Genomic DNA, 25756 nt, shown 5'->3' on the forward strand with positions numbered 1-25756 from the left:
CCAGGGGGCTGGGTGCATTCCTTTCCCCCTCCCTCAAAGGCTCTGCTTTTGAGACTAGTCTGGTTCCCCACCTGCCTCTCTTGTTCATGCTTTCCTGCTCAGGAATGCTTTGAAGTTACTTTTGGATTTGAAGTGGCTTGCCTTGGCTGAAGGTTTGACAGACTGATTGCTGAAATGGTGTGTTTCTGTTTTACTCTTAGCTGTGCCAAAACTGGGGCTGGCCCCAGACTGTAACCTGTATTGTTACGGGGTTTTTACTGCTGAGGTTATGCTTTCCTGTAATGTGCTTTTAAAGCATGAATTTTCTTTTTAAACTTCAACTCCATCTCCCTACATGGCTTGAAAAAGAAAAACGTAAATGAGAAACCAAAACCAAACAAAACCCCAAAAATCATTGTATGTGGCTCCTACTTCTCCAGTGCAAATAGCCCTTCATTAATGAATCCAGCCCTCATTTCAGGCAGGGCTATGTAATGAAAATGCTGTCTTATGTGTGGAGTCCACAAGCAGTGGTCAGTGTCTGTCTCTTTGCATAGAGGCATCTGTGGGCCTGAGGCTCAGGTTTGTCTTCCTACATTTTGTATGTGTACATATATATGCAAACAGATGCAGTCTGACCTCCTTTAGCTTCCAGTTCCACATATATGAGAGCTCAGTATAGCCTTTGTTCCTGTTAAAGAACCATCTGCTCTCAGAAACCTCTTTTCCTAGGTGTGTTTGTAGGCTATGATTAGGTTCCCTCCTGATTTCTGGTTGGATACAGTCTAAATGAACTTCACTTCCTTGGTGTTTCCCAAGGTAGATGGCATCTTCTGGACTTTGAGCTATTGCAGTGCCCTTCTCAACACAGGAACATTTGCAGTTCCTTTTCAAAACTTGGTCAAGTGACTGCAGGAGCTGATTTCCCAGGAATAGTTTCCCACATGATGCACATTAGGGGAATACTCCTCCTATTTCCAGTCCTGCTGTTTGTGAAACCAGTGATCTCATTCCCTCTGCAGTGTTGCACTGAGAGCTCATGCTCCCTTAGTGATGCGCTGTGAGCATCAAGTCCGTTTAATGTGTGTTGAAGGCTCATGGCTCCCATAACACAGATATGCCTTCACAATATCTCTGTGGAGTGTGGGGGAAAAAAATCCAGATCTGTGAGAGAGAACTATTTTATTTGAAGATAGTGCTTCCCTGGATAACTGTCACGTACCTTAAAAAAAAAAAAAATCATAGTCTTTTATAGGACATTTAATGGTACCAACCTTTAAGGCTGTAAATCCAGCTACCACATCAGTCTGTGTCTGACTCCCATATATATAAATATAAAGGGTGATGCTATAAAAATAGCAGTTTTCAATCCCTGAGCAAAATACTTAAAAAACATCAGGGATTGTATCCCAACTGACAGCTATGCCTGTGTAAACTGTTAGTCTGGAGGGAGGTTAAAGCAGAATGTGTAACCCCAAGACATGTGGCTGGTTTTACATGACAAGATGCTTTGGATTAAAAATTGTCACATTCTCCACAGGGAAGAGGGTATTGACCCTTCTTGTTTACATATGGAAGGAACAATATGTCTTTTTTTCTATCTTAATAACTTTGGTAGTGATAGAAATGATTATGGGTTTTAGATGAACTCCATGTCGTGCAATGAGGGGATGCTGATATGAGTGATGATCTTTTGTGAGGAGAAAAGCTGTTCCTGCTGTGCATTGTGATTGCTGCCTATTGCTGCTGCCCATCTTTGCCCCTTTATTTAATCTTCCCCTCGTGGCACTTTAAAAAGGACCTCAATGTTTGGTAGTCAAACAGTATCTCCTTTGTCGAAGCTGTTTTGAGGGCTTTGGTTTCGTTATTTGTGGTGGGAGTGTGTGTGCACGCTGGGAGGGGGAAATGCAGATTTCTTACAGAGAATCTGTTTGTCAATGAATGTGAGCTCTCACCTCACGAAGGAGAGAGGGGGAGCAGAAGTGGCACTGGACCTCAGCATTTCAGGCATGATAAACAAGGTTTGTCTCTGCCTGGGGGTGTTACATGAGCCCAGAGCTGGGCACCAAGGACCGTTCAACCCCAGGGGAAAGACAAGGAGGCAGTTATTCCTCCAGAAAGGTCCAACTTGCCTTTGGGAGTCTGGAGAGCTCAGGCTGCAGAGCTGGGGACACCAAACTTCCTTCCCAGCAAGTGGCATGTCCAGCAGCATGCCCAAAATCTGTGCATCAGCAAATGGTAGGGTGTTTTTGCTGACAGTGAGCAGTCACTTCCCCCACAAGCAACTTGTGGGCCTCTTCCAAGAGGTGTTTTCCCCTTGCAGGTAGCTGGCTCACAGTTTGCAGCTGTAGTTCTGTGGTGTAGAGCTGGTGAGCACCTTTGGATGCTCCTGCTACACGTAAAGAGGCAACAACCTCAGAGGCAGGATTCAGGCAAGGACCGTACTCTTGTCTAAGGTACAGCTTTGCAAACGTGGACCCCTGATGCAAGTTTAAGCACCATCAAGTCAGAGTGTGTTATTAACATGGGATAAGCTGAGCCTGAGACTGCATATAGTTGTACATGGCATGGCTGTGGAGAAGCCAGGTGGGCTGTGCATCCGAGCCCTGTGGTTCGTGATGACAGTGTAAGGTCTGCCATGGACCAAAAGGAATTAGTTGAAGCCCCATTGCTCAAATCTGTAACACAGCTGAAGAGGGAGATTATTTAAATGTGCTTGGCTGGAGAACAGTTTGACTCATTAGGGAACTTCCTGCATTACCCTGTTCAGAGATGGCTCTTCTGATACCTGTGCAGAGCACTTTGACCCGTAGTCTGTTGTAGTCTCCTTAAGCTTTCAGTTTTGGTTTTCTCTTAAGATGTTTTATCTGTTGCTTGGACAGTGAACTTCAAGGGGGAGGCAAAAACTGCCTCTTCGTTCTACTTCTACAGATAAGGATATCCCTTGATGATTCTGCAGGTCTTGCTTGCACGCTTGTTTGAAGTGTCATGCATCTGTTTTCTGTGTGATGGTGATCTGTAGTGGTAGTATGGGCTTTTCTCCAAGATGAGGTTCAGTGGTGCACCCCTCATGTGGGTTGTTTACCTAGCGGTGCTATCTTACTTTTCACTGCAGGGTAAAAGAAAGGTGAAAGCCATGTTGTTTCTCTGAATACTTGCACTCTCTGTACTTGGGAGGGGTGAGGGCGAGATACAGAGTGCACCATTAATTTCATTTACTTAAAAATGCACAGTAACTCACCAATGCAACTTGGTTATCCAGTAAGTGTCTCTGTTAAACTCTAATGAATAGTGCTGAAAAGAATGTGGGCATCAAGGGAGATCTTTTTAGTTATTTTGTAAGCTCTGTTTCTCTGTACATCTGTCAGAGAAGGTGAAATTTAGTCAATGTTGGAGAAGATTTACTTTCTCTCAGGAAAGGAGGTGGTGTGTTGGACAAGACTGAAGAATTATTTGGATAGAAGTAATTAAAAAAGGAATGCAAAACTTTCTGGGAACTCTTTTAAAAAACATGTACAGTTAAAGTAGGCATTTTTGAGCTTGTTTTCAGCTTTCCTACCCTGCCTTTCCATAGCATGTCCATGGAAGAAGGAAAGAAGCAAAATGTTGCAGTTATTCAGAGAAATATGAGCATCCTAGGAAACTGCACAGGGTGTTGTTAAGAGACTATGTCTAATTTTTTATATCTATATATAAATACAGATATATTAAAAATGCTTTTTATGAACACAGGAATGTTATGTATTAATCCTCACATGTAAAAACACAGCCATTGTTGGTTGTGTGTTTTTCGTGCATGCCTAAATGACACATACTGGTTATTGTTACAGCTGTGGTGCTTAGAGGAGCACATTTCTGTTGGAAATCATCATTATAATATACGAGGTGTACAGAGTAGAAGTTGGCCTGGGTCTGTTGTTACCTAAAGCCAAGCACATGTGAATAACTCAGTCTTCAAAATGGACTTCGCAGCTCTGAAACTTTCATTGTGCAAAATGTTGCATCACCTTTTTCCCTTTTGGTTGTAGTGATCTGGAGGAAGGGAAGTGAAAAGGAAAAATCCACTTGTGGTATGTTGAGTAGATCTTACTAGCATTGCCCATCTTAACTGCAGGTGGTGGAGCCTGGGACAGGATTAGGACCTCTGAAATAAAGACAGAGGACAGAATGATTCTGTTTGGACACCTTGTTGAAGATGTGCGTGGCATGCCATGCTTACACTTACAGTACTGAGGGAGTTACGTCCCATTTGGAGTTTCATCTCTTGCATTATCACCCACATACACAGCATCTTACAACACACTGCACATCATATCTGGGACCAAGCTGGATTCATGATGAGTACAACTGGGAAAGAAGAGGACATGTTTGAAGTTTTTCCCATCAGTGAAAACTTTGTTCAGTGTACCGATCGAACTTAGCTTTGGTGTTTGTAAGACTTTTGCCTTTTTAAAAAAAAAAAAGAAGTGGAAGATGCATGCTAAATAAGACTGCAGGAAAAGTGGGACAAGCTTGATGACAGAAGAAGCACAAAAGAGCTTTCTGAAGAAATATTATTTTAGTCTTGGATACAGGAGATTTTAGATGCATGTGTCCACAAACCCTGGGTTGCTGTGATGAATCGGTTTTTTGGATGTGTGATTTGAAACTCTGATGTTTAACTTGCAGCAGTGGTAGGTGCTCACAGCTGAACCCGAAAGCTCAATGCATACTGTATTTTGATCAAGTATAATAACAGTGCTAAATCATCTGAAAAATCCAATTCCAGTTGTCTCCAGTTGGCCATTTTTAATTCCTGGTTACTTTTTGGCCTTAATCCCTCCATGTCTCAATTCAGTTTTCAGGACCATTGTGGAAATGAATTCAGGTTGGTGGAGCATTTCCCTGGGAGGAGATTAAATTGCCCTGTGGGAACAAAATACAAATTTTGTTAAAGGAGAGGTGAGGCTATGCATAAGACAGCGAGAATAACAAAACATGGAATATCTCCTCAATTACGGGAGTGCCATGCATTCTGCTTTTTGGGGAAGGTATGAGTTATGTAGAGAAATTGTTTCATCACGTTATTAAAACATTCCTATTTTTATGTGTATATGATGTGCTTAAGGGCACTGAGTTAAACATAAGTATTAATACCTGGGTGCTTTGCAACATGAATGTTCAGTTAGCAACATCTGTCTGTGCAATTTAATTACCAGTGCACTGCACATAGAAGTGTTAGCTGGGATTTTGGTAAGTACTGTGTAGGCTCTTTAAATTACATATTCCATGTGCCAAAATTCCTAGCATTCATGGATTTATGAAAGGGTAGGTAAAGGGGAAATACTTCCCCTCTAAACAGCCATTGCATGAGAGTTCTGAGGTTCATAGGAGACTTCAGCTGGGAAGGGAACTGACAGGCAGTTCACTTGTTCAACAGTGGACTCTGGAGTTTGTGTTTTGAAGTGTGAGAGGAGATTTTTAAGAGTTGAAGTGACAATATTTAGGATGTCTGTTTTCTTGGCTATTTGGATAGTTAAATCTCTTGTTGAGGCTTTCCTCACTCTATATCTGAATGACTCGCAGTGTATTTTGCCTCACCTTAGAGGATGCAGCGTTGCCTTATTCGTATCTGTTTGAATACATACCATCATGAAGATTATTTTCTCAGCCTCTTGTTTTGGATTCTGCTTCGACAGTTCATGTGTATTTCCTGGATCGTGCCAGATATAAACACCTCTAACTTCTTTCCACAGCATGCCTTGCTTGGACCCTTCCTTTTCCTCCAGTGGGCCCCTGGAGCCAACTTCTGTTGTCCTTTCATTTCAGTATTTCACATGTATTTTCTTGCTTGTTCTCATTATTCCATAAAACCTCTCTCATAGTTCTCCATGACCCTGTATCAGAAATACTCATCTTGTGTGCCATATCTCTCTGTATGACCAGTAATCTATTAGCCTGCTCAGTTTTTCCTCTTTGCCTGAATTTGTCTGGTTTTGTGCAGTATTCTCAAGGGCTTTGGGAGAAGGGCTGCCACTGCTCTGCTCATACTTGGCAGAGTAGACTAAGATGCTAAGGTATTATTATAAGAATAAACTAAGACTTTGTAGTGGATTGACCCTGACCAGACACTAGGTACCCACTAAAGCCACTCTATCACTCTCCCTCTGCAACTGGACAGAGGAGAGAGAAAAATAAACAGCGAAGGATTTATGAGTAGAGATAAGAGCTCGGAGACGTCAGTGGCTGATTACCTTCACAGGTAGAACAGACTCAAAGTGGGGATAGTACTTATATTTATTACTAACAGGATAAGAGCCAAAGAGTGAGAAATAAAACAGTCTTAAAAACACCTTACCCCCACCCCACTTTCCTTCCATTTCTCCCTTCTTCCCCCTGCAGTGGTGAAGGGGACAGGAATGGGTTGTGGTCAGTTGTTTCTGCTGCTGCTCAGAGAGAGGAGTCCTTCCCCTGCTCCTGTGGGGTCCCTCCCACGGGAGACAGTCTTTGATGGACCTCTCCAGAGTGAGTCCATCCCTTGGGTAGCAGTTCTTCCCAAACTGCTGTCCTGTGGGTCACTCCTCCATGGGGTGCAGCCCTTCACCAATGAGCTGTACCGATGTGGGTCCCCCACAGGAGCCGCAAGTCCTACCTGGGAAAAACCTCCTGCAGTGTGGGCTTCCCTCTCCAAGGGCCACAAGTCTCCTGCAGGACTCTGCTCCACCCTTGGGCTTCCCAAGGGGTCACAGCCTCCTTCATGCATCCAGCATGGGCTCCTCCATGGGCTGTAGGGGGGTCTCTGCACCCCAGTGGTTTTACATGGGTTGCAGGGGCACAGCTGCTCCACCATGGGCTGCACCACGGGCTGCAGGGCCTGGAGCACCTCCTGCCCCTCCTTCTGCACTGGTGTCTACGTTGTTATTCCCATGTTCTCGGTCTGCTCTTCCCTGGCTGAAATTTCTTCTGCCCAACACTCCTCTGTTCTTAAATATGTTATCACAGAGGTGTTACTGTTACAACTAATTGGCTTGGCCTTGGCCAGCGGCAGGAAGTCCATCCTGGAGTCGACTATCATTGGCTCCATGGGACAGGGGAAGCTCTGGCAGCTTCTAACAGCAGCCACCCCTGTAGCCCCCCCCCCCCCCCCCCCCCCCCCCCCCCCCCCCCCCCCCGCTACCAAAACCCAACCCCTCCGCTACCAAAACTACAGAAACCCACTACAAAATTTTAACAGTAAACTAAGATTTTCAGGTAACGTCGACTTGCTGTGCTCAGAAGACTAGAAAGGATGGTTGGAAATGTCCTTGCAGCTCTCTTGGAGCAGAGGAGAGATTGCTGGTGACTTCAGAAGCTGGAATGTGTCAAAAGAAAGTAACTCATTGCACAACATTAACTATGACAGTGAGCGTGCAACAGGGCCTTGGAAGAAGTGGGGACAGAGGACTATCAAGGTGAGATTTGACCAGTCCTCTGTCCCTTTCTTTCACGGGATTGTCCATCTGGAATGAGAGCTGTCACTGTGCATCATAAGAGGCGGTGTCAAAAAAGTTAAATGCAGTTCTTCAGTTACCTCAGTGTTAAACGCAGTGTGTTGCTGTAGCTGGAAACCATCTGTAGCCTTACAGACTGGTTAGACTGGTTTTAAAACCTAGAATAACTCCGAGCTGTTTATGCAGATCTAAGTGGTGATGGCAGGGATGTCAAGTTAATCAGCAAAATCAGCTTCCAGAGGACTCGAATGACCAGCTGCAGGCCAGCATATCTTGCTGTTTTAAGAGCTGCTGAATATTTGTGATGAACCTGGGGATTAGAGATGATAAACATCATAAATTGCAGCCTTAGAGGACATGCCATGTTTTGCTGGTCACCCATGGCTAGATTTCTTTTCTACTTACACGTTGATACAAATTTGAGAAAGTTCAGGGCTAATTACTGGCTTCACTGATAGCTCTCATTTATCCATGCCCTTCCCTCCCAAAGGGAGTCTAAAGTATCTACTACAGATGATGGTGCTGCCTTGGGTGTAGCTCAACCCAGAGGTGCAAGAGGAGGCTCTGCACGTCATGATGTGGGGGAAGTTTTGGCAGATGTTATCCAAACAGGCATTTGAAAGTTGCATTGACCAAGGCATTCTGGATTTCCAGGCAGATACCACTTTAAAGGTATTCCCTGCATGATGTACTCACAGCAAGCAGGGGGGGAGTTGTAATCTCATGTTTGTGAGTAGAGAGGCTCAGGGATGGTTGATGTAGAGCAATGTCCTTTCTCCTGAGTTAATATTTAGACAATGATACCCCCCCTTTTTTTTTTTTTAATACTTCTATTTTTGCATTTCTGCGTTTTCCAGGAAGCTTTGGGAGTAAACTCTCAAGATACTTAAATACAGTATTTAGCCCTTGCTCTACAGTTACTTCTGGCAGAGCTGTGCTTGCTGTTCATGAGGCTTCTGATTACAGGATACGTATTTTTCGTTTTTAATTCCTTGGTGTGTCTTTACTCAGATTACCTCCTTCCTTGCCAGTGGCGGAGGTTAGGTCCCACCACAAAGCAATTACTAGCACTGGAGATGTACATTCTTCTCTCTCCTTCCAGTCACCCAGCATCTGCCCAGTGCCTGTGTGCTCTGTGTGTGTGTGGTCCTAATGGCAAGGACACACAGCAGCACAGAGGCCATAAGCCCACTCTTTATTTTTGTTACCTGCTTGCAGCTCAACTCTGTTGACATCTCACCAGCTTGATACACTCCAATGTGAAGGGCCTTTTGTCAGCCTTGCAGAGCATTGGTGGCACAGCCACAGCACCATGGCTGCCTCCCGGGATGCTGATGCAGCATGCACTTAATTCACAGCTCTGTTTCTCTTTACTGGCCCTATAGTGTACGTACTTGCTCTCTGTTCTGATTTCGTATATTCAGTAAATGATCTGTGTGAAGGCAGTAGAAAGCGTTGAAAGAAAGATCAGCACTGTTTTCTTTTATGTATGTTTGCCTTCAGATTCCAGTTGCTTGATTTAATGGACATGCTTCTCACAACTCCTGATGAGCTGTGGCAGAGGACTGTGCCACATGGTTTTGAGATGCAGTGCACTTGGTGTAGGATATTCTGCAACAGAAAAGAATTTACATGACTAAACTCTAGCAGTTGGAATTGGAAGTTTTTTAAGGCAGAACTGCAACTGCCAAAAATGCATTTGATTATTTTACAGTTTTAAGAGGGGTTGTTAATAGCCTTGTGGAATTGTTTTAAAGGTTGTGTCTTTTTGAGTTCTTGATCCTCTGTCATATGTCAGACCTGAGAAAGTAAGTCCCTTCTCAGCAAGTCAAACAGTGGCTGCTTCATGAATGGAAATGAGGAGCTAAATTTACCATCCTAACCTTCTTTAAGTTCTTGGCAGGGCAAGGCCAACTTTTCAACTTTGTCCAGAAAAAAGTTTCATGACTTTCTTCTGATTAGAGAACCTGTAGTAAGTGGAGTTAAAATATGCATCCTGTCCTGTAACTTCCCAGAGGCTTCGGGGAGGAAATTATCATGATCACCATGTTACTAGTGCTCTTGTGAAGTCACCAAAGCCTGTATCCTCTTTTACACTTGTTAAATGAATCCTTGGGGGGAAAAATGAAGTTGAGAATGTGAAAACACTTTGTTCTTAAAATATAATATCACCATTTAAACTATTTGATGATTGCAAATAGTAGAAAAAGTCTGGCTAAAGGCTATCTCTAGAAGGAGGAACAAAACTGAGTCAGCAGGCATTAGTGTGTTGAGGACATTGCTCCCTGGCTGCTTTACCCAATGGCTTGTTTAGTCTTGTTCTGCTGCGCATTAGCAGCTTTCAGCAGGGTACAGTGATTAGTGCTCTGAGTCTTTCCTCGCTGCTCCTCTGTGTATCCTGGGGCTAGGATTAAGTTACAGCCCTGAAGTGGCACAGTTGTCTGCTTTGACTGAGAGCTGAATAGCAAGGGCAGAGTTTTGTTGATAGACTAAAATGTCTTCTGTATTTGTTTCCCTTCTCTGGAGGAGGAATGACATTATTTTCATTTGTAGTCTTTCTGTCTCTGATCTAAACATGTGGTGTCCAATTTCCTTCCCTGGCAGGTGACCTGGAAAATGAGGAATGGTGTCTGGCTACAGAGTTTACTCCAGCATCAATAAAGACTGAGCCAGGGTTGTGTGAGACATCAGGCCTCGCTCCCTCCGTCAGTCTCACTGTCACGGCCACATCGCTGGAGGGAGAACGACCTGAACTACAGACAGATGCCCTGGTACTTACAGACTTCCTGTTCTCCTCTCTGCGCAATTAGCTATAGGTTCTTCTAAGACTGCATGGCAGTGTATCCTCCTTGGTGCCAAAGCTTGGCAATTCAGAGTGCACACTGCGGTCTGCTTTAATGGCTTTTAGTGTTTGCTGGTGTCCCACTACTGCTGTAAGAGCTGGTGTTTCAACACACATTGTCTGCATATTCAGGTCTTAGCGGTTCAATGCACAGCTTTATCTTCTATGCTAGCCCCAAAGCCTGGGGCTCTTGGATTTCTGAAAATATTTAAAGTTTTTGATGAACCTTTTACACCTGAACTCACTAATCCATTTGCTCTATCAAGCCTGTGACAAGCTAAGTGTCTTTAATAATAACTTGCTCTCGTGCTGCTGAGCCTTTCCCTAATCAGAACAAGACTCCTTGTTTGGATTGACTGGAGAGTTTTCCTGTTTGCCTACAAAGTTACTTTTGCCAGATCTGTGAAGCTTTGACATTTCAAACTGCTGCTACTTCCACACCAGCCTGCCTCGTGGGGAGCTTTGTAATGCCATTCTGACCACAGCTGGAACAGCCAGTGGGCATTCTTAAAGAGCTCAGTTTGGCTGTGTTTGGGTTAAGGAGAATGAACTGCAGCAGCTGATGGCTCACCAGGGTCCCCAGTCAGTGGAGGAAGGAACATGACTGTTCTCAATCCCAGGGGTGCAGAGTCAGTCCAGGCCGGATGGAGCTGGTAAATGCTGAAAATAAATGTTTCCACTTGGGCATGGATCAGAAATAGTGCAACAGAAATTATTTTATGAGAAACTGAAAAAAATTAAACACAAGTTTCCTGTAATCCTCTTGCAGTCGGAATGTGCTGTTCCCAGTACGCAGTCCTGCTGTAGGTTGGGATGCCACAACTTGCAAAGGGAGTTCTGGGACCAGCTTGTGGGTCATTGCTATTGCATGGATTAGTTATACATGTTACTGAGAGAGATTTCAGCTGCAGTTAACATGCTGATGTGCCAGAATGACTTCCTCAGGCCTGGGAGTGTAGCACACAGACAGACCCTGGGCAGAAGCTTGGCAGCCTGGTGCCCCACCCCTGTCAGTGGGGCAAACCAGGTGTCTTCCCAACTTCAGTCAACCGTGGCTGCTGTTTTCCTGCTCCTCCATACTGTGAAATGAACTTGGGTCTGACAACCTGATGCTCAGTGACTGGCACCGTGCTCTTGCTCCCAGATGACAATGGCCATCAACAGGCCTTCCCCCACTCCCAGGGGTGTTTCTGTCGCTGCTCAAGCAGACTGTGCAGTCCAGCAGATCCTAGCAGCAGCTCTGTTGCTAAGAGAAGTAATTTGAGTGGGTTGCCTGCTAGCTTTCAGTCTGAAATGTCATCTCTGAGGCGTAATCTTTTTATTTAGCTAAATATAGTAGTAAGAAAAGCCATAGTGGGAGTAATCAGGGCACTATTCTCTGTAGCCTGGTTTAGCAAACTGTGTAAGGAAGTTAAAGCTTTGCCTGTAGCAGAGGAGGAGGAAAGGAAACCTCTCCATTTATGGAAAAGTAATCCTTGTGTCCTTCTATTCAGATTTTTAAGATGTGTACTTGGGGTTTTCATGCTGTTAATTTCTCTTTTCTAGGTGAAACCACTGACCCAGAAAGTTCTTCCAGAGATTAAATTGGAGCCCCATGAAGTGGATCAGTTCCTGAACCTCTCTTCTAAGGAAGGTCTGTTAAACACCAAACCAAAATGCAGGGGGAGTTGGCCAGAATGCACGATAAATGTACTTTACCCTGATTAAATATTTGGATTCCTCATTCACCATGTTAGTCTTCAGGCTGAAGTTGGTGTTTTTTAGGGATTCAGCTCAGGCTACTGAAGAGCCAGACTCTCTCTGACCTATTTATGTGGCTTTTTCTCCCCTTTTTTTTTTTTTCCCCCTTGTTCATCACAAAGAAGACGATGCCTTTTTGTCTGCAGGATATTAATAACTGTAGTGAAGGGAGCTTGAATTCTTAAAGTACAGGATTATTTAGGATAGAAAAGAAATCAATTTGAGGAGACAACTAAAGCATAGGAAACATGAAGAGTGTAAGTGGAAAACTACTGTTAACCTCTGATACAAATGCAAAGATGCGAGTTTGTATGAAAATAAAAGGTGAATCTGTTTGTAGCATATTAGTTTTAAGAACAACCAGGATCTCTTTGCACTGAGCTATAAATGAGGAAGGAGGAGCAATGATCCTTACTCTGAAAGTTACAGTTTTGCAGCACATAATCTGTTAAAGCCAAGAAAACTTTGAAAGAGCCAAATATTTGGCCTGAAATTTGAGCAGATAACTGCATTTCAGTTAATAACACTTGATATTCTTTTAGTGGATTCATTTCTGTAAATAGTACTACTCTAGGGAGAGAAGCAAGTGATGTAAGCAGGTAGAGGCTATATCTCAACCCAGGGTGTTAGATTTGATTGCTCAGTTTGGGAGATTAAGGGCCTTGCTGTTTTTCAGATATGTTTCTTCTTCTGGTAACTGCAAGAGTTAAGATGTGAGACAAAAAGAGTATTACAGCTTTTTTTGTTACTAATTTTCTTCCACCCTCCCTCACCACCCATTTGATCTTTTCAACTCAAATTTGAAAAGCATAACAGAAGTGGAAGATGGCAAATTAGCCCTGTATCTTCCTACTTCAAAATTCAATTGCTGTAAATTTAAGTAAGAGAAAAAAGTGACTTATTTATGGCTGCTAAAATTTTCCATGCAAGAAGAGTAGGTGAGACATGTCTGCAGTAGGTTTAGACCCCTTTGTTCATGAGCAGCACTTTGCTTGCCAACTCGAGCACAGGTCCTTTTGTGTAGAAGGGCAGTAGAAGTTAGGACAGAGTGAGAGAGGTTCCTGTGGTGGGTGCCTGTGCTGCTCCTGCTCCATTAGTACATTGAAGCTTCACTGTCACAAGGTTCTCAGTCACTTCTTACCAGTTTGGTCAAACCAAGTCCTTAGGAAGACTTTCTCTCCTCCCTGATCGCATAACACCTTGGATGTGATCCCTTCCCATGAAAAATACTGGCAATTTGTTTAATCCACAGCAGAGTTAGAAAACACTATTGTTTTTGGAGAGAAGGAGTGCTGGCTCAGAGCCCCTCTGTTAATGTGGTTTCTCAGGAACAGGGAACTTGTACTTTAGGTTATACTTAAACCTCAAATCATTTGAGGAAGAATCTGTAAGTGTAGGTAGAAATGACTGCAGCATATGCACGGAGCCCTGTTTTGTCTGTCGAACCTAAAGATAGCTGCTGCATTTCATTCCTCCTTTGGAGACCTGCACGCTCTGAACGTCTTCCAAGTTGCCACTTTTGCTTGACCCATTTTTTAGCAGACATTCCTAGTCTTGGAAACTGGGTGGTGGTGGTGGCGGTGGGGGCTCTAGTGGCAATAAATTAGCGCCTCAAAACCTTGTGTTACATTATGTCTCTCTTGCCTTTTAGCAGTGGATCCACTGCATTTGCCTCCAACCCCCCCCAGCAGCCACGGCAGTGACTCTGAAGGAGGGCAGAGCCCAGCCAGATCACTCCCTCCTTCAAGCCCAATCCAGCTACAAGCCACGGCTAAAGTTGCATCACGCACAGCTTCAGTACTGTCCAATTCCCCTCTCCTGACAGCACCACATGTAAGTTGGGCTGGCTTTCTCCAGCATCTGTCTGTGTGTCTCTCTGTTGTTTTTTTTTTTGATTACTGGTTTAGGCATGGATTCGCTAACTTTATGCTGTTCTTTAGATGAATTCATCTCTGGTCAAAACTGCAGATCCAGTAATTCTTGCTCACTGGTCTGCTCTGTTCCCGCAGAGAACAGAATGTGCCTCTCCTCTAGGCTGACATAGAGTTCAATAGTGTTATTAGTGTTATCCCACCATGGATTGTGTTTTGCCTTAGAGTCCAGCCCTGCTGGGTTAACCTGTCTCTGGTAGATCTGCATCTGTCTTCTTGTCAAAAGCAAGGGGTGATCTTCAGGAAGGGATTTTCAGTAGTGCTTCTCATTTGTCTCTTTCCCTGTTTGAGCCAAGGAGAGTTTTACTGTTGGCCTCAGTGTATACAGAGCTGGGCCAAGAAAAAATGTTTTAAAGGGAATCCTGTCCCAAAGATTTGGTCCCTGAGTGGAAGTTCTCTAGAGGGACTGCCACACATTCACAATGGCAAGAGGCTGTTGTTCAAGTAGGCACAGTCTTCTCAGAAGTGGGAGAGCTGCTGCTTCTCTTCCTAACAACCTTTTTCCTAGGACTCTGTGCACTTACTGTTACATATTATTTCATTTTTATGGCCTTTGAAGAAACTACAGGGGACTGGCCCCCTCATCCTGACAGAGGAGGAGAAGAGGACGCTGATAGCAGAGGGCTACCCAATCCCTACCAAACTGCCCCTGACAAAAGCAGAGGAAAAAGTGCTAAAGAAAATCCGCAGAAAAATAAAAAACAAGGTAAATGTTAGTGAGCTTTGCTGGGTAATTCCTACTTATCCTTCATTTTAAAAAATGCTGCAGTAGTGGTGTGTGGTACTGTTGAATGCTGTAAGTTGTCTTTTAATAAAGTGCTTTTCTTTGTTCCTAAACACATCCATCAAATTGCCCCTCACTCTGACAGTGTGCCTCAGTCTAGGTATTTACCTGAACCCATTAACAATGGAGTATTTAGCAGGCAGGGTATCAAGTTGCTGTGGCTTGGCTCCATTTAAAAAACAGTACAATCCTGCCCTTATGGTAGGCAAAGACCTCTATTCTTTTCGTGGCAATGAAGGTTTTCTTTTCTGTTTCCTGTTTTAAAATATGACTTTGTATTTCAGTGCATTAGTCTTTTGATCACTGAATTCAGTGACCTGTAAAGGAATGGTTGATACAAAGGCTGTCAAATGCCCTACAAGATTTGTTTTGTTTTGTTTTGTTTTTTGGTTTGGTTTGGTTTGGGGTTTTTTTTTGTTTCAACATGGATTAGAGCCTAATGATAGGGAAGAATGCGATGTTTTTTAAGACCTGGCCAGCTCACTTGTTCTAGAGGATTTTTCCACATCTTAGAAGGTTACTATATTCTGTCACTGATTTTGCAGATAGAGGTGTAAATCTGCCCACACTGAATTGGAATTTGGTCTTGTAATGTATTTTTTTCAAAATTTTTTCAAGTTATCTTGTGCATTTTATGTACCACTTTCAAAGAATCAGAACCATTTATGTTGGAGGGGATTTCTGGAAGTCCTCTGGTTCAACTCCTGGCTTGGAAATTGTGGTCAGCTTAGAGTAAGTTGCTCAGGGACTTGTCCAGTCACATTTTATTGCCTCAAAGGGTAATGAGTCCCCAGCATCTTGGGCAATGTGTTGCCGTATTAGGCCACTCTTGCGGTAGAAACAAATAAATAGAATTCCTAATGTGTAATTGTAATTTCCTTTGCTGCAACTTGTATTTGATTCCTCTTGCCATTTTGCTGTACACCTCTGAGAAGAGTCTGATATCGTCTTTGCTACATGAGGTAGTTGCTGAAGGCAGCAACAGGATTCCCTCCTTAGACTTCTGATCCTCAGTCTGAACAAACCCGGCTTTCTTTGCCTTTCCTGAAATGTCACGTGCTCTGGCAGGCTTATTATAGCAGTGGTCTGCCTCTGGGCTTGCTTCTGTGCATCCAAAGTATTTGTTTCTGAGATGCAAACTGTGGGCTGTACTCAACTGTGGCCTTGCAGGCACTGAACAGAGGGGAAGAACCACTTCTCTTGACGTGCTACCTAAATCTCATTAATGGAGGCCCAGATTTGTTTGGCTGCTGTTGCTGCAGGGGCTGACACATTGCTGGCTTATGTCTGACTTGTTCATCAGGACCCCAAGTCTTTGTCTGCAGAGCTGCTTTCTAACACGTTCATGGGCTTTTCCTCTCTCAAATGGAGGGCACTGACCTGGGATCATCTTTTAGTATGTGTCCTAGGATATTCTCTCCAGATGAGAATGAATCTGATTTACTTTTCAAGGTTAGTGGGGAATGATCTTTTTTCTATGACTGAGAGGAGCAGTCTTGCTTCAGAATGTGGAAACAGATCCAGTCAGTGCTTTGCTTGCCAGGAATAGAAATGAGAACACGGAGGCTTGAATCTAATAATGTTCAGGCTTTTTACCAGTTTATTAATTCATTTTTTATGCTTTTTTTTTTCCTATGCAAATGTTTGTTGTTTTTCTTCCTTTTTTCCTTAGATCTCTGCCCAGGAAAGTAGAAGAAAAAAGAAAGAATACATGGACAGTCTGGAAAAAAAGTAAGCCAGCCTCCTTCCTGTTTCAAGCGGGCCAATAGCACTAGTTGCAGGACTGGGAAGGGATCCAGCTGTGGATGCTGGGATGGTTCTGTGCACAGAGTGCCAACTGCCATCTCGTGGCTGTGACTGAGAAAAGGCCCTGGTCCTGGCCGCTGCTTGTCCAGGGTCACAACTGTGCCTGCCTGCAGCACATGCAGAACAGTGCCAGCAAACGCTTTACACGTTAAATAAGGCAAGACCCAGCTGCTTTTGGCCTTCACCTCGTGTAACTGTGTGGATAGGCATTGTCTAGGGAAAGGTGGATTCAGAGTAAGAATACTCTGTCTTCTGGTGCAGATGAAAACAGAAATAGGAAGTGGGTGAGTCAGGACTGCCTGGGAAAACAAGCAGGGCTCAGGAAAATAGCATGTGACCCATCAGCTTCCCTTAGCGAGCAGTAGCCAAACCCCCAGTTAGTGATTTATATCCCAAATTATTCTTCCTTCCAAGAGACAAGTATTCTAGTATTACTCTTACGTAATTCACCAGATGGTTCTGTTAAAACCCTTGTACCATCTTTGGTGATATCCTTGATGTAATTCCCGTTTTTTTCTTGTCTCTTTATAGCCATTTCCTTAGAGGTACTCTTATGAAATTTTACCCCATGCATGCAGATGTCAAAGCTATTTCCCTTTACCTTTTTTTTTCTGGGAGCTATTCAGAACGGTCATATTTGTCTTTTTGGAAGTTACATATTTTTACTTGGACCTCTTATGTGCTGAACTGTATTACAATCTCCTTTAGTTTAGGGGATTTGCAGGGACAGTGTGGAAATGAGTACTGTCTTGGAACAATCTTGAGCACTATCTGTAGTCTCCTGGATTATTAGCCCTCATAAACTTGAAATTTGAGGATCTGATTTCAGAAGCATGGCAATCTCTGGATTTCTGGGTGCCTTTGCACAAAATACTTGCTAACAACATAAATATAAGCCATTCTCTGACTTTTAAAGTATCTGTCCTGTGGCCCGATGCACAGAGAAAGTCTGAGCAGGGTCTTTGCTATGCTATTTCAGGGGGCAAAAAATAGTTACAGCCCATCCTGAATGAGCTGCACCTAGTGGGACATAGTTGAGCACTGTAAGCAGGGACTCCACAACTAGCAGTATTTTTTAAGGTGTAGGCAAAATCATAGAGCTCTCTGTCAAAGCAAATTTGGCTTGTTTTTACAATGGCTTTAATAAGTGATTGATTTTTTTTACATTCCTCTTTCATTGTGCTGTCTCTAGAGTTGAGACCTGTTCAAACGAAAACAGTGAGCTGCGTAAGAAGGTTGAAGTCCTGGAGAATACTAACAGGTAAGGTATGAAGGGAATCAGACAAAAACACAGCAATGTTATTACAGTGAAGCTGGAAAATCTGGAGATTAAGAGGTCAACTGAAATGTGAACAATAGCTGTACCTGATGGGCTTAATGCCAGAGAAAGATGAGGAAGGCCAATTGTCATGACAGCAGTGGGATGTAAAGCATGGAGGCTTTGATGTCATGTTTTAGACTGTCTCCCCAGCCTGTGGAGTGCTTGGGAACCTTTTAGCACTCTTCTTAGAGTTCTTCCACTGCCCAGCGAAAGAGCTCTAAAGAACCTACTTAGTGACTCCAAACAAACAAAAAGCTACAGTCCAGCTCTCCCAATTCTCTTTTATTTAATGAAATTTTACCGGGAGACCTTGACCTGGAACATGACACTTCCAGAAATTACAGTGCCGAAGCTCAAGAGCCTTTATTAGTCCCCTCTGCACTACTAGTTGTCATTGCAATTATTGTGCACCCTTCTAACCATCTCACACCCCAGAGTTTCCTTCATTTGGAGGGGAAAATCACCTTCTTGCTCCTTCATTTCTGAAGAAGTGGGTGACTCGGTGGCTTTCTCAAAGGACACACTGCAGAAAATGTCAAATAGCTGATCTTTTAATTGGATGTTAACTGAGAGTGCAGTGTCAGTTGTGGCTTATGCTCAGTGTGGCAAATTCCAATGAGTAGGCACTAGATAAGCCCACTCTTAACACCTTCTAGTTTAGAGGCATTTGCAGTGGTAGTTGAATATTACCAGTGAACATGATGGTGACACTGAAGTGTGGGAGGAGGCTGGGTTTTGAAGATAAGACCCACAATCATGGAAAATGGCCCTAGAGCTTATCTGGCAGCCAATGTGTTGCTAATTGAGTGGCATGTGTTGTTTCTAATCTCTGGATCCAATCTCTACTTTCATGGAGCCAGACCCTGTAGCACTGTAACTTGCTGGAGAGTGTCTCCCACACACTGCTCATGCATGAAGACATCTGCTGCTTGTTTGAGGAGAGCCAAGCCATTTCAGTGCCTCTTGTATCGTCCTCCACAGTTTTACATACAAGAACCTGGAATTGTTCTGTAGGTGTGGAGTAGGGATGTCTCTCCCAGGAGGTGCTGAAGCCAGCTTCTCTAAGGAAAGGTGTAGCTGCAGATTATCCACCTGAGGACAGCATGTTGTGAAGCCTGGAGTTGTTCTTCCCGTTTCAGATAAATTCGGCCAGCTGTTTTCATCTCTGAGTTGTTGAGAAAGCACTCATGACAACAGCTTTGTTGGTGTTGTCCATCCTTTTAGAAAGGACCTTTAGCATCTTCTCTCTTATTTGATTATCTTAATTCTTTCATGCTAAATGCTCTAAAAATATTTAAGTGATGTTATCTCCAGATCCTTCGTACTTTGGTCATGTGAGATGAGTTGCATTGTTTCCTGCCCTCTGCAATAGCATTGATATTGATCTGTAATCACTTGCAGAGCAGCAGATGCTCTTCCCTCTGCACAGAAATTCTTGTAATTCATGGCAATGCTGTTTTGGCTATTTAGATACCAACTGTGTCTAAGATCTGCTAAGGCTTCACATTGAAGTATTGAGAAATTTGTAAAAGTGTCTTCTTTCATCAAGCCTCAGTTTTGTAACATACCATATTAAGGGGTTTTTCATCTTAATCCCACTTTTTTTATTTACTGTATAATTGTGCAACTATCTCATTCAGAGGAAGCCCTTGTTTAATGCACATTATCCACATCTTACAGTGAATTCAAAGTGTCTCATTTCCTCATTGGTATTTGCACAGAGCCTTGGCATAACATCCAGAGACCTTTCACATGTTTCTTGTCTTCACACAGAACTTGTCTTCACAGCATCCTATAGCTGGTACTTTCATCTCCTGTGCACAGTCACAAGTCAAAGTTCAGAGCAGTGGTGGTCAAAATTATGCACTGTCAGTTTGTTGTGATAGAAGCCCAAATTTTTGTATTTAGGACGTAATTTTAAAAGTACCTAGCACTGTTATGCACACATCTTATTTAATACACCCAAAGCAGAGCACTGACTGACTGTACTTGTAACTTCAAGTGTTCATTGCAATAAGAAATGAAATTGTTGAACATATTATCTAAAAGTAGATCTGGAAACATTAGAGCTGTTATTTCATTGTGAAAAATTGTAAGAGTGGAAGAAAGATAACAGGAAAATAAGCACTGTGATTACATGTTAAAATGTTAATGCATTCAAGTATAGATGAAGACAAAGTTGGATTTCTACCTTGTTGGAAAATTGGGCTATAGCTGCTTACCTAAAAGTTCATGAACATCTGTGTGCTGTCAGTCAATGTCATGTTTGTATAGTCTGGCTGGTTTTGAGAGGAAATGAAGGGCAATTTCCAAAACATACAACTATTGAACAGCAGTTGCCTTTCAGTATGTGTAATCTGGTTTTTAGAGCATGTTATTTTATATATAGAACATATTTGCATAGATATATACCTAAGACTTCAGGGAAACCCTGCTTGCATTTGAAAATCTGGCTCCAAACCATGGAAATACTAGAATTCTTTTCTGATAAAAAAAATGTTCCTTCATTGTTCTTAGTAACATGAAAAAATTTAGATGACTCTTCCTTGAAAGCCAGCCTTAGCCTGAAACTCTGGATCTGAAAAGATGTAAAGTGAAAGGTCAAAAAAAATGCATCCAGGAGCATCTCCCTTGGCATTCATGCATCTTAAAAGGCAAGGCAGGAGACTGGGGATCAAGATGCAGGAGAGGTTTTTTTAATTCTCATTACTCTGAGTGGGTGACTGCAGCATTTTTGTCCGATTTAGTATTAGAACACTAGCATATGTTCCCTCTCCTAGTTTGTGTGACTCAGTCCTTTAAAAGAAACCCATCCAAGTTCCTTCCTAGGCAGTTTTCTCAAAACTAAGGAAGCACATTATTACGTGCATATCTGTTGTGTCTTGAAGCCACAAATGAGCCAAAGTCTGATTGTTTTGAGTAGCATCTGAACACGTGGGCACTGCTGTCTCAGAAAGCAAAGGGTGTGAGAAGAAGGTGGCACTGAGAATTGAACTGACTTGTCCCAGTCATCAAGAAGGCTTGATCCACTCACATTTTGGCACCAAGACCAAAGGCTGCCAGTGATCAAAAGGGTTGAATAAATTCTCTGACACCAGCATTGTTTAGTTGCTCTTTGGTCTTAAAGACAGTGTTGAAACATCTGGTGCTGTGTATACCGTGTTGAGAAGTACCTTTGCTTCCCACTTCTCTTGAGTCTGGATTTATATATTTATGATCCCTTTTCTTGGAGAAACGATAGATATAGGATGAGGTTGAGAGTGACACACACGGGCAATGCACACAAGTAGCTGCCAGAGTTGCTGCCGTGGAATAACACAAACCAGCTGTCTAGACCTGCACTCTGACAGGCACCTTGAAAGGCAATGGCTTCATAAATACAATTGGGATCTTCTCCCAGTTTTCATGCTCCTGCCCAAACTGTTGCATCTCACAGTCATCTGAAGATCAAGTTGCACATCACTCTGACCCACCAAGGGTTTATCGGCACCAAAGCTGCCAGACTTCACTGATTTGCTTGGCTGTCCCTTTATTTGAGGCTGGTAAAGTCATTTTACCAAATCACGTTCAAAGAGTGAAGGATATAGATTTAAGTTGAAATGAGATATCTCGTACTTAATTTCAGACCACCCCTTTGTAGTTGCCGAAGCTTGGCAGCCCTGGAGCAACTCCTTGTTTTCAAAGCAGTAGGACATTGGTTTTCATGCTGAAACGTCTTTGAGGGAAAATTGCTGGATATTTTCTTTGTAATTCAAATGAAGCAAACTGGTGGATTTAAGTGGCCTTTTGGTGAAAACCTTACTTTAGGACTTGTCCTCTTTCCTACAAATAGGCATCTCTGTATAGAGTTAGAAGAAAGAATAGTTTTTCTCTCTCCTTATCAGAATTAGGTTTTGTTACTCACAAAGTAGGAACAATTCTCTGAAAACTTTTGATTAAAATAAAGTGTTTGGTGTCCCCTAGAAAATGCCTTTTTTTTTTTTTTTTTGAATTGATATTGGATTTTAAACATAAAAACTGAACTGAGGAAGCCTCCCAGGTGGCTAAGTCCTGGAATGACAAATTTTCTCTCCTTAATCACAATGTCACTTGAAGCAGAGGGGAAGCCTTACTTTGGTAGCGAAAGGGCCTCGTCTGAAGATGAATATATGTGAATGTGCACAGGAAAATAAGACATCACAGGCAGAGTGAATTTGCTGGCAGTGTGTGGAAGGAAGAGCAGGAGTCCTCAGTCACTTTGCAGCTTTCCTATTAGGTGCTTCCATTGGCAGAGAAAAGTGTGAAAACACACTCACACCTCCCACGGAGGTGACCCTCTAATTGAATATCCCTGAGAAATGTGTCAGACACAGTGAAAATAATCCCTTTGGGTGCAAACCCCCTTAGCATGCTGCCTTGGGTTTGCATTTTCTCCTGTTAGGACTTAGCCATAGGCAGTGTGTTCCACTAAAAGCATTTGTGGCCTTTCTGCTTCTATTTAGAGGGAGCATCATAGTTTATGATGAGTCCCTGTTCTGCAGAGCAGAGACCTGCTCCTTTTCCTTCACTTGGTCCAGATCATCCTTGCAGCTGTCCAGTGAAAAGCTTTTGCGTGGGAATCTTTTGGCCTCAGAATCCAGTCTTCCATCATTCCATATTCAAATAGAGAATAAAAGCTCCGAGGAATGCTCTGTTTTGCCAGTGGCAGGATAACCTGGTATCATCTCTGATCAAACTTGCTCCTTGCTCTTGCCTCAGTTCTTGCTCATAGTTTGCAAATGCATGTGTATCCTACCTGCTCCAAACACTGAGTCCTTGTGTGTTGAGAAGACAGTAGCTCTGCTCAAACAGATAAATGACTTGGGGAAGAAAGGCATTTTATGTGAAAGTAGCTGGTAAATGAGGTGTGGGATGAATCTTCCTCTGTGTATAGGAGACCTCAGAATACCTGCCTAATTATACTTTCCAAAAGGAGACTGCTTTGGGCCCACTCTGCCCAACAGGTTTTTTAAATTGAACGCAAAAAGGCAGAGATGAGCAAAATGAGGAGAATTGCCTCTTCTCTGTTGATTTCCTCACCAGCCATTAGCTGTTTTCTCACTGACGCCTCCACAAAAAGTGGCAGGAATGATCAGCATTTCAAGGCTGCTGCTGCTGCCAGCCCCTGAGCTGAGGAGGAGGAGGAGAGCTCCTTCCTCCTCGTTCCACAGAGCTGTTCTATGTCGAGCCCCATGGTTCGAGCCTGAAACAGGGGGAGGATTTAGTCCTCTGTAATAGCACAGAAATTTCAGGGTCAAAAGGGCATTGCTTTATAGCATAGCTGGTGGCATGTGGTGGCAATACTGCATGCAGCATGTTCTGTGCCAGAAAATGATGTATACTATGCACTCAAGCCTTTGTGAACCCCATGCCATGCAGCAGATGTGAGGGGAGAGCTGGGGAGAGATGCAAAAAGGAGCAAGAAATTGGGATGGTCTCTTTTACGTGATGGACACTGTTTATATCTCTAATTTGCCTGTGTTCTCTCTGATAGTGAGTAAAGGATTGAATTAGGTGTACTGCTTTTCTTTTTCAAAGAGTTGCAGGATAAGCCATGCTCTCAAGAGCATGCAAGACATCCTTCCTTAATAAGTTGAGAAGGATCTGCTGGCCCAGATAAATCTGTGCTGTGAGAATGCCTTGTGCTCATTTCAGAATGTATTCCTGAAGTCCTTGAATTCATTAAACCCTAATTAGCAATGAGCATTGATGATTAAAAAAACCGATGATAATAGGCGGACCAGTGTATATTGAGCTGGGAAGGCACCTCTGGGTCTGTCCTACAATTAGCTTTTAGCCAGTTTGATCTTAAAATAATCCTTCTATTTTCTCTGACATCCTGACCTCGCCTCTTGGTTTAGCGTTTGACGTCACAGCTTCCAAAACTGTTGCCTGGAGTTCTGTTGGGGTATCCTCCACAAGAGATTGTGAGACTTAGAGAAGAGAAAAGTAAAGTTGGAAACAAACAGCAAATTTAACAACTTGGTACAAAATTGTACGATGTTTGTGTCGAGGATAGGCATTTGGTTTGCTCCTTATCTGCTAAAACACTTCAGTGAAAACTGCTGTGAAAACCCTGCATCAATCATACTTTGAGATCATTTCCTATTTAAATGAGTAGTATCCTGACTGTAGTAATTGATGCTACAGCACAAAAAAACCAACCAGAAAGACAGAAGAGTATCCTGCTGGGCTAGGACTGTTGACTCCAGCCACAAGAGAATTGTCATTGTGGTTGAGACCCCTAAAAGACACAGTCACAGTAGCCACTTGAAGCACCTGCAGTTTTTGTCAGCTCCTGGAGGATTTAGCAAATAGCAATAAAGTGTTTCATTTAATAAATGAATTTGAGAAATGAAGTCCGTGCCTGTGTTCTGTTTCAAGACCTTCTCTTTAAAAATCTTGCAGCATGTGGTCCAAACCACTGAATAGGTTTTTTGGAAAAAGGAGGTACCTCAATCACCAACTAGAGCAGTTATAAACTCACTTCTGCACCTTTAAAAATAATGGCAGAACTCCTGCTGAATTCATGACATATCAGGTTGTATATGCATCTGGTCACTTGTGTGTAGAGCAGTTTCAGTTGTTAATGTGCTCAACGGAGCCATTTCTTGTAGAAACGCCGAAAACACAATTTTTATTTACAAGAGCTTTCTGAAAGTACTAAAGAAGTAAATGTTCAGGGACATCAGATGAGGGAAAAACAAAAGATCTTTTTGAAAATTCCAGCATTAATACATGTAAAAACTTCGTAAAATTAAAATCATTCCTTGCTAGTAATTTCAAGGAGAGGACTTTAATTATCTCTACCTTGTCACAAATGCTGTATTATTGCCAGGTGTGGAATTTGAAACAAAAAGGTATTTAACCAACAAGAAGGTCAGTGTGTGTCATGCTTGTCTGTTGTCTTTTCTTTCCAGAACACTTCTGCAGCAGCTGCAGAGACTCCAAGCCATGGTTGCTGGCAAAGTGTCCCGTTCGTGTAAGGCAGCTAGCACACAGACAGGGACCTGTCTTATGGTGAGTGTCCCTAATGCTGGGAATTGTAAGGGGATGACAACCTCTTTCCTCTGCTCAAAGACACATCCCTTGCTCTGCAAAGCCTCTCAATTGCAAATTTGCAGCTTGAGAAACTCCTTTTCATGATTTGACAATTAATTTTGAGGTAGGTGAGACTTGGGAAGACACTAAATTCTGGAGGAGACTGGACCCGGGCTTTTGGTTGGGTACTGCACTGATGAAGGAAAGAGCACTGCTCCTCCAAGTGACCCACTTTATTATTTACTGCAGTACTGTATGTGGGAAATGGTGTCTAGGGTTGTAAAATGAAAATGAAGGTGACTTCTGGTGCTCAGTTCTGTTGATACTGGTAAAAATAAACTTGCTCAACCAAATCAAAATATAACTGAGGCTGTAAATATACCTGTGCCCTATTTCAGTAATAGTAGTCAAGATAAGAAAATGAGTAGAATGAAACATTTCCCTTTTCCCTACCTACATTCAGCCATCAAGTTCCCTTTATACCTAAAGTGGTATAAATTGATGCAAAGTATTTACAAGGTCTAAGCTGTTCTCCTAATCTGCTAGCCTTGCTGTCACTTTGAAGCAAGACTGGGACAAGCAGAAGTAACCTGTTGGGAAATTCCTGACAGTATCTGTAAAACACACATGGCAGCTTTATCTGCTTTTCAACTTTCTAAGTAAATAAGGCAGCTGGTCAGAATGGTTGCAGACACTGAAAACAAACTCCAGCTTTGAAATGTGCCCTTTAAAACACTGAATTGCTATTGTATATGTGCCTTTGCTAGGAGACTCTATGTAGTGATGAAAATGGCCTCAACTGATTTGTTTTGATAAAGTGTTAGT

General features: G+C 42.8%; 1 protein-coding gene across 2 annotated transcripts in view; it reads left to right on the forward strand.

Moving 5' to 3' along the window:
* CREB3L2 (cAMP responsive element binding protein 3 like 2) overlaps positions 1-25756 on the forward strand; it is a 75736-nt gene that overhangs the window by 47883 nt on the left and 2097 nt on the right. The window contains exons 3-9 of one of the 2 annotated variants that reach the window (XM_027881197.1): positions 10053-10219; positions 11836-11923; positions 13682-13863; positions 14521-14667; positions 16418-16476; positions 17744-17812; positions 24811-24910. In XM_027881197.1, the coding sequence (XP_027736998.1) occupies positions 10053-10219; positions 11836-11923; positions 13682-13863; positions 14521-14667; positions 16418-16476; positions 17744-17812; positions 24811-24910 (812 nt within the window). The remainder of the gene's footprint in view (positions 1-10052; positions 10220-11835; positions 11924-13681; positions 13864-14520; positions 14668-16417; positions 16477-17743; positions 17813-24810; positions 24911-25756) is intronic. The other variant, XM_027881198.1, reaches the window with a different exon arrangement.

The sequence above is a fragment of the Empidonax traillii genome, unplaced genomic scaffold (genome assembly GCF_003031625.1).
Source record: "Empidonax traillii isolate 1590-97213 ecotype Southwest subspecies unplaced genomic scaffold, ASM303162v1 scaffold84:size2688230, whole genome shotgun sequence".
Lineage (NCBI taxonomy): Eukaryota > Metazoa > Chordata > Aves > Passeriformes > Tyrannidae > Empidonax > Empidonax traillii.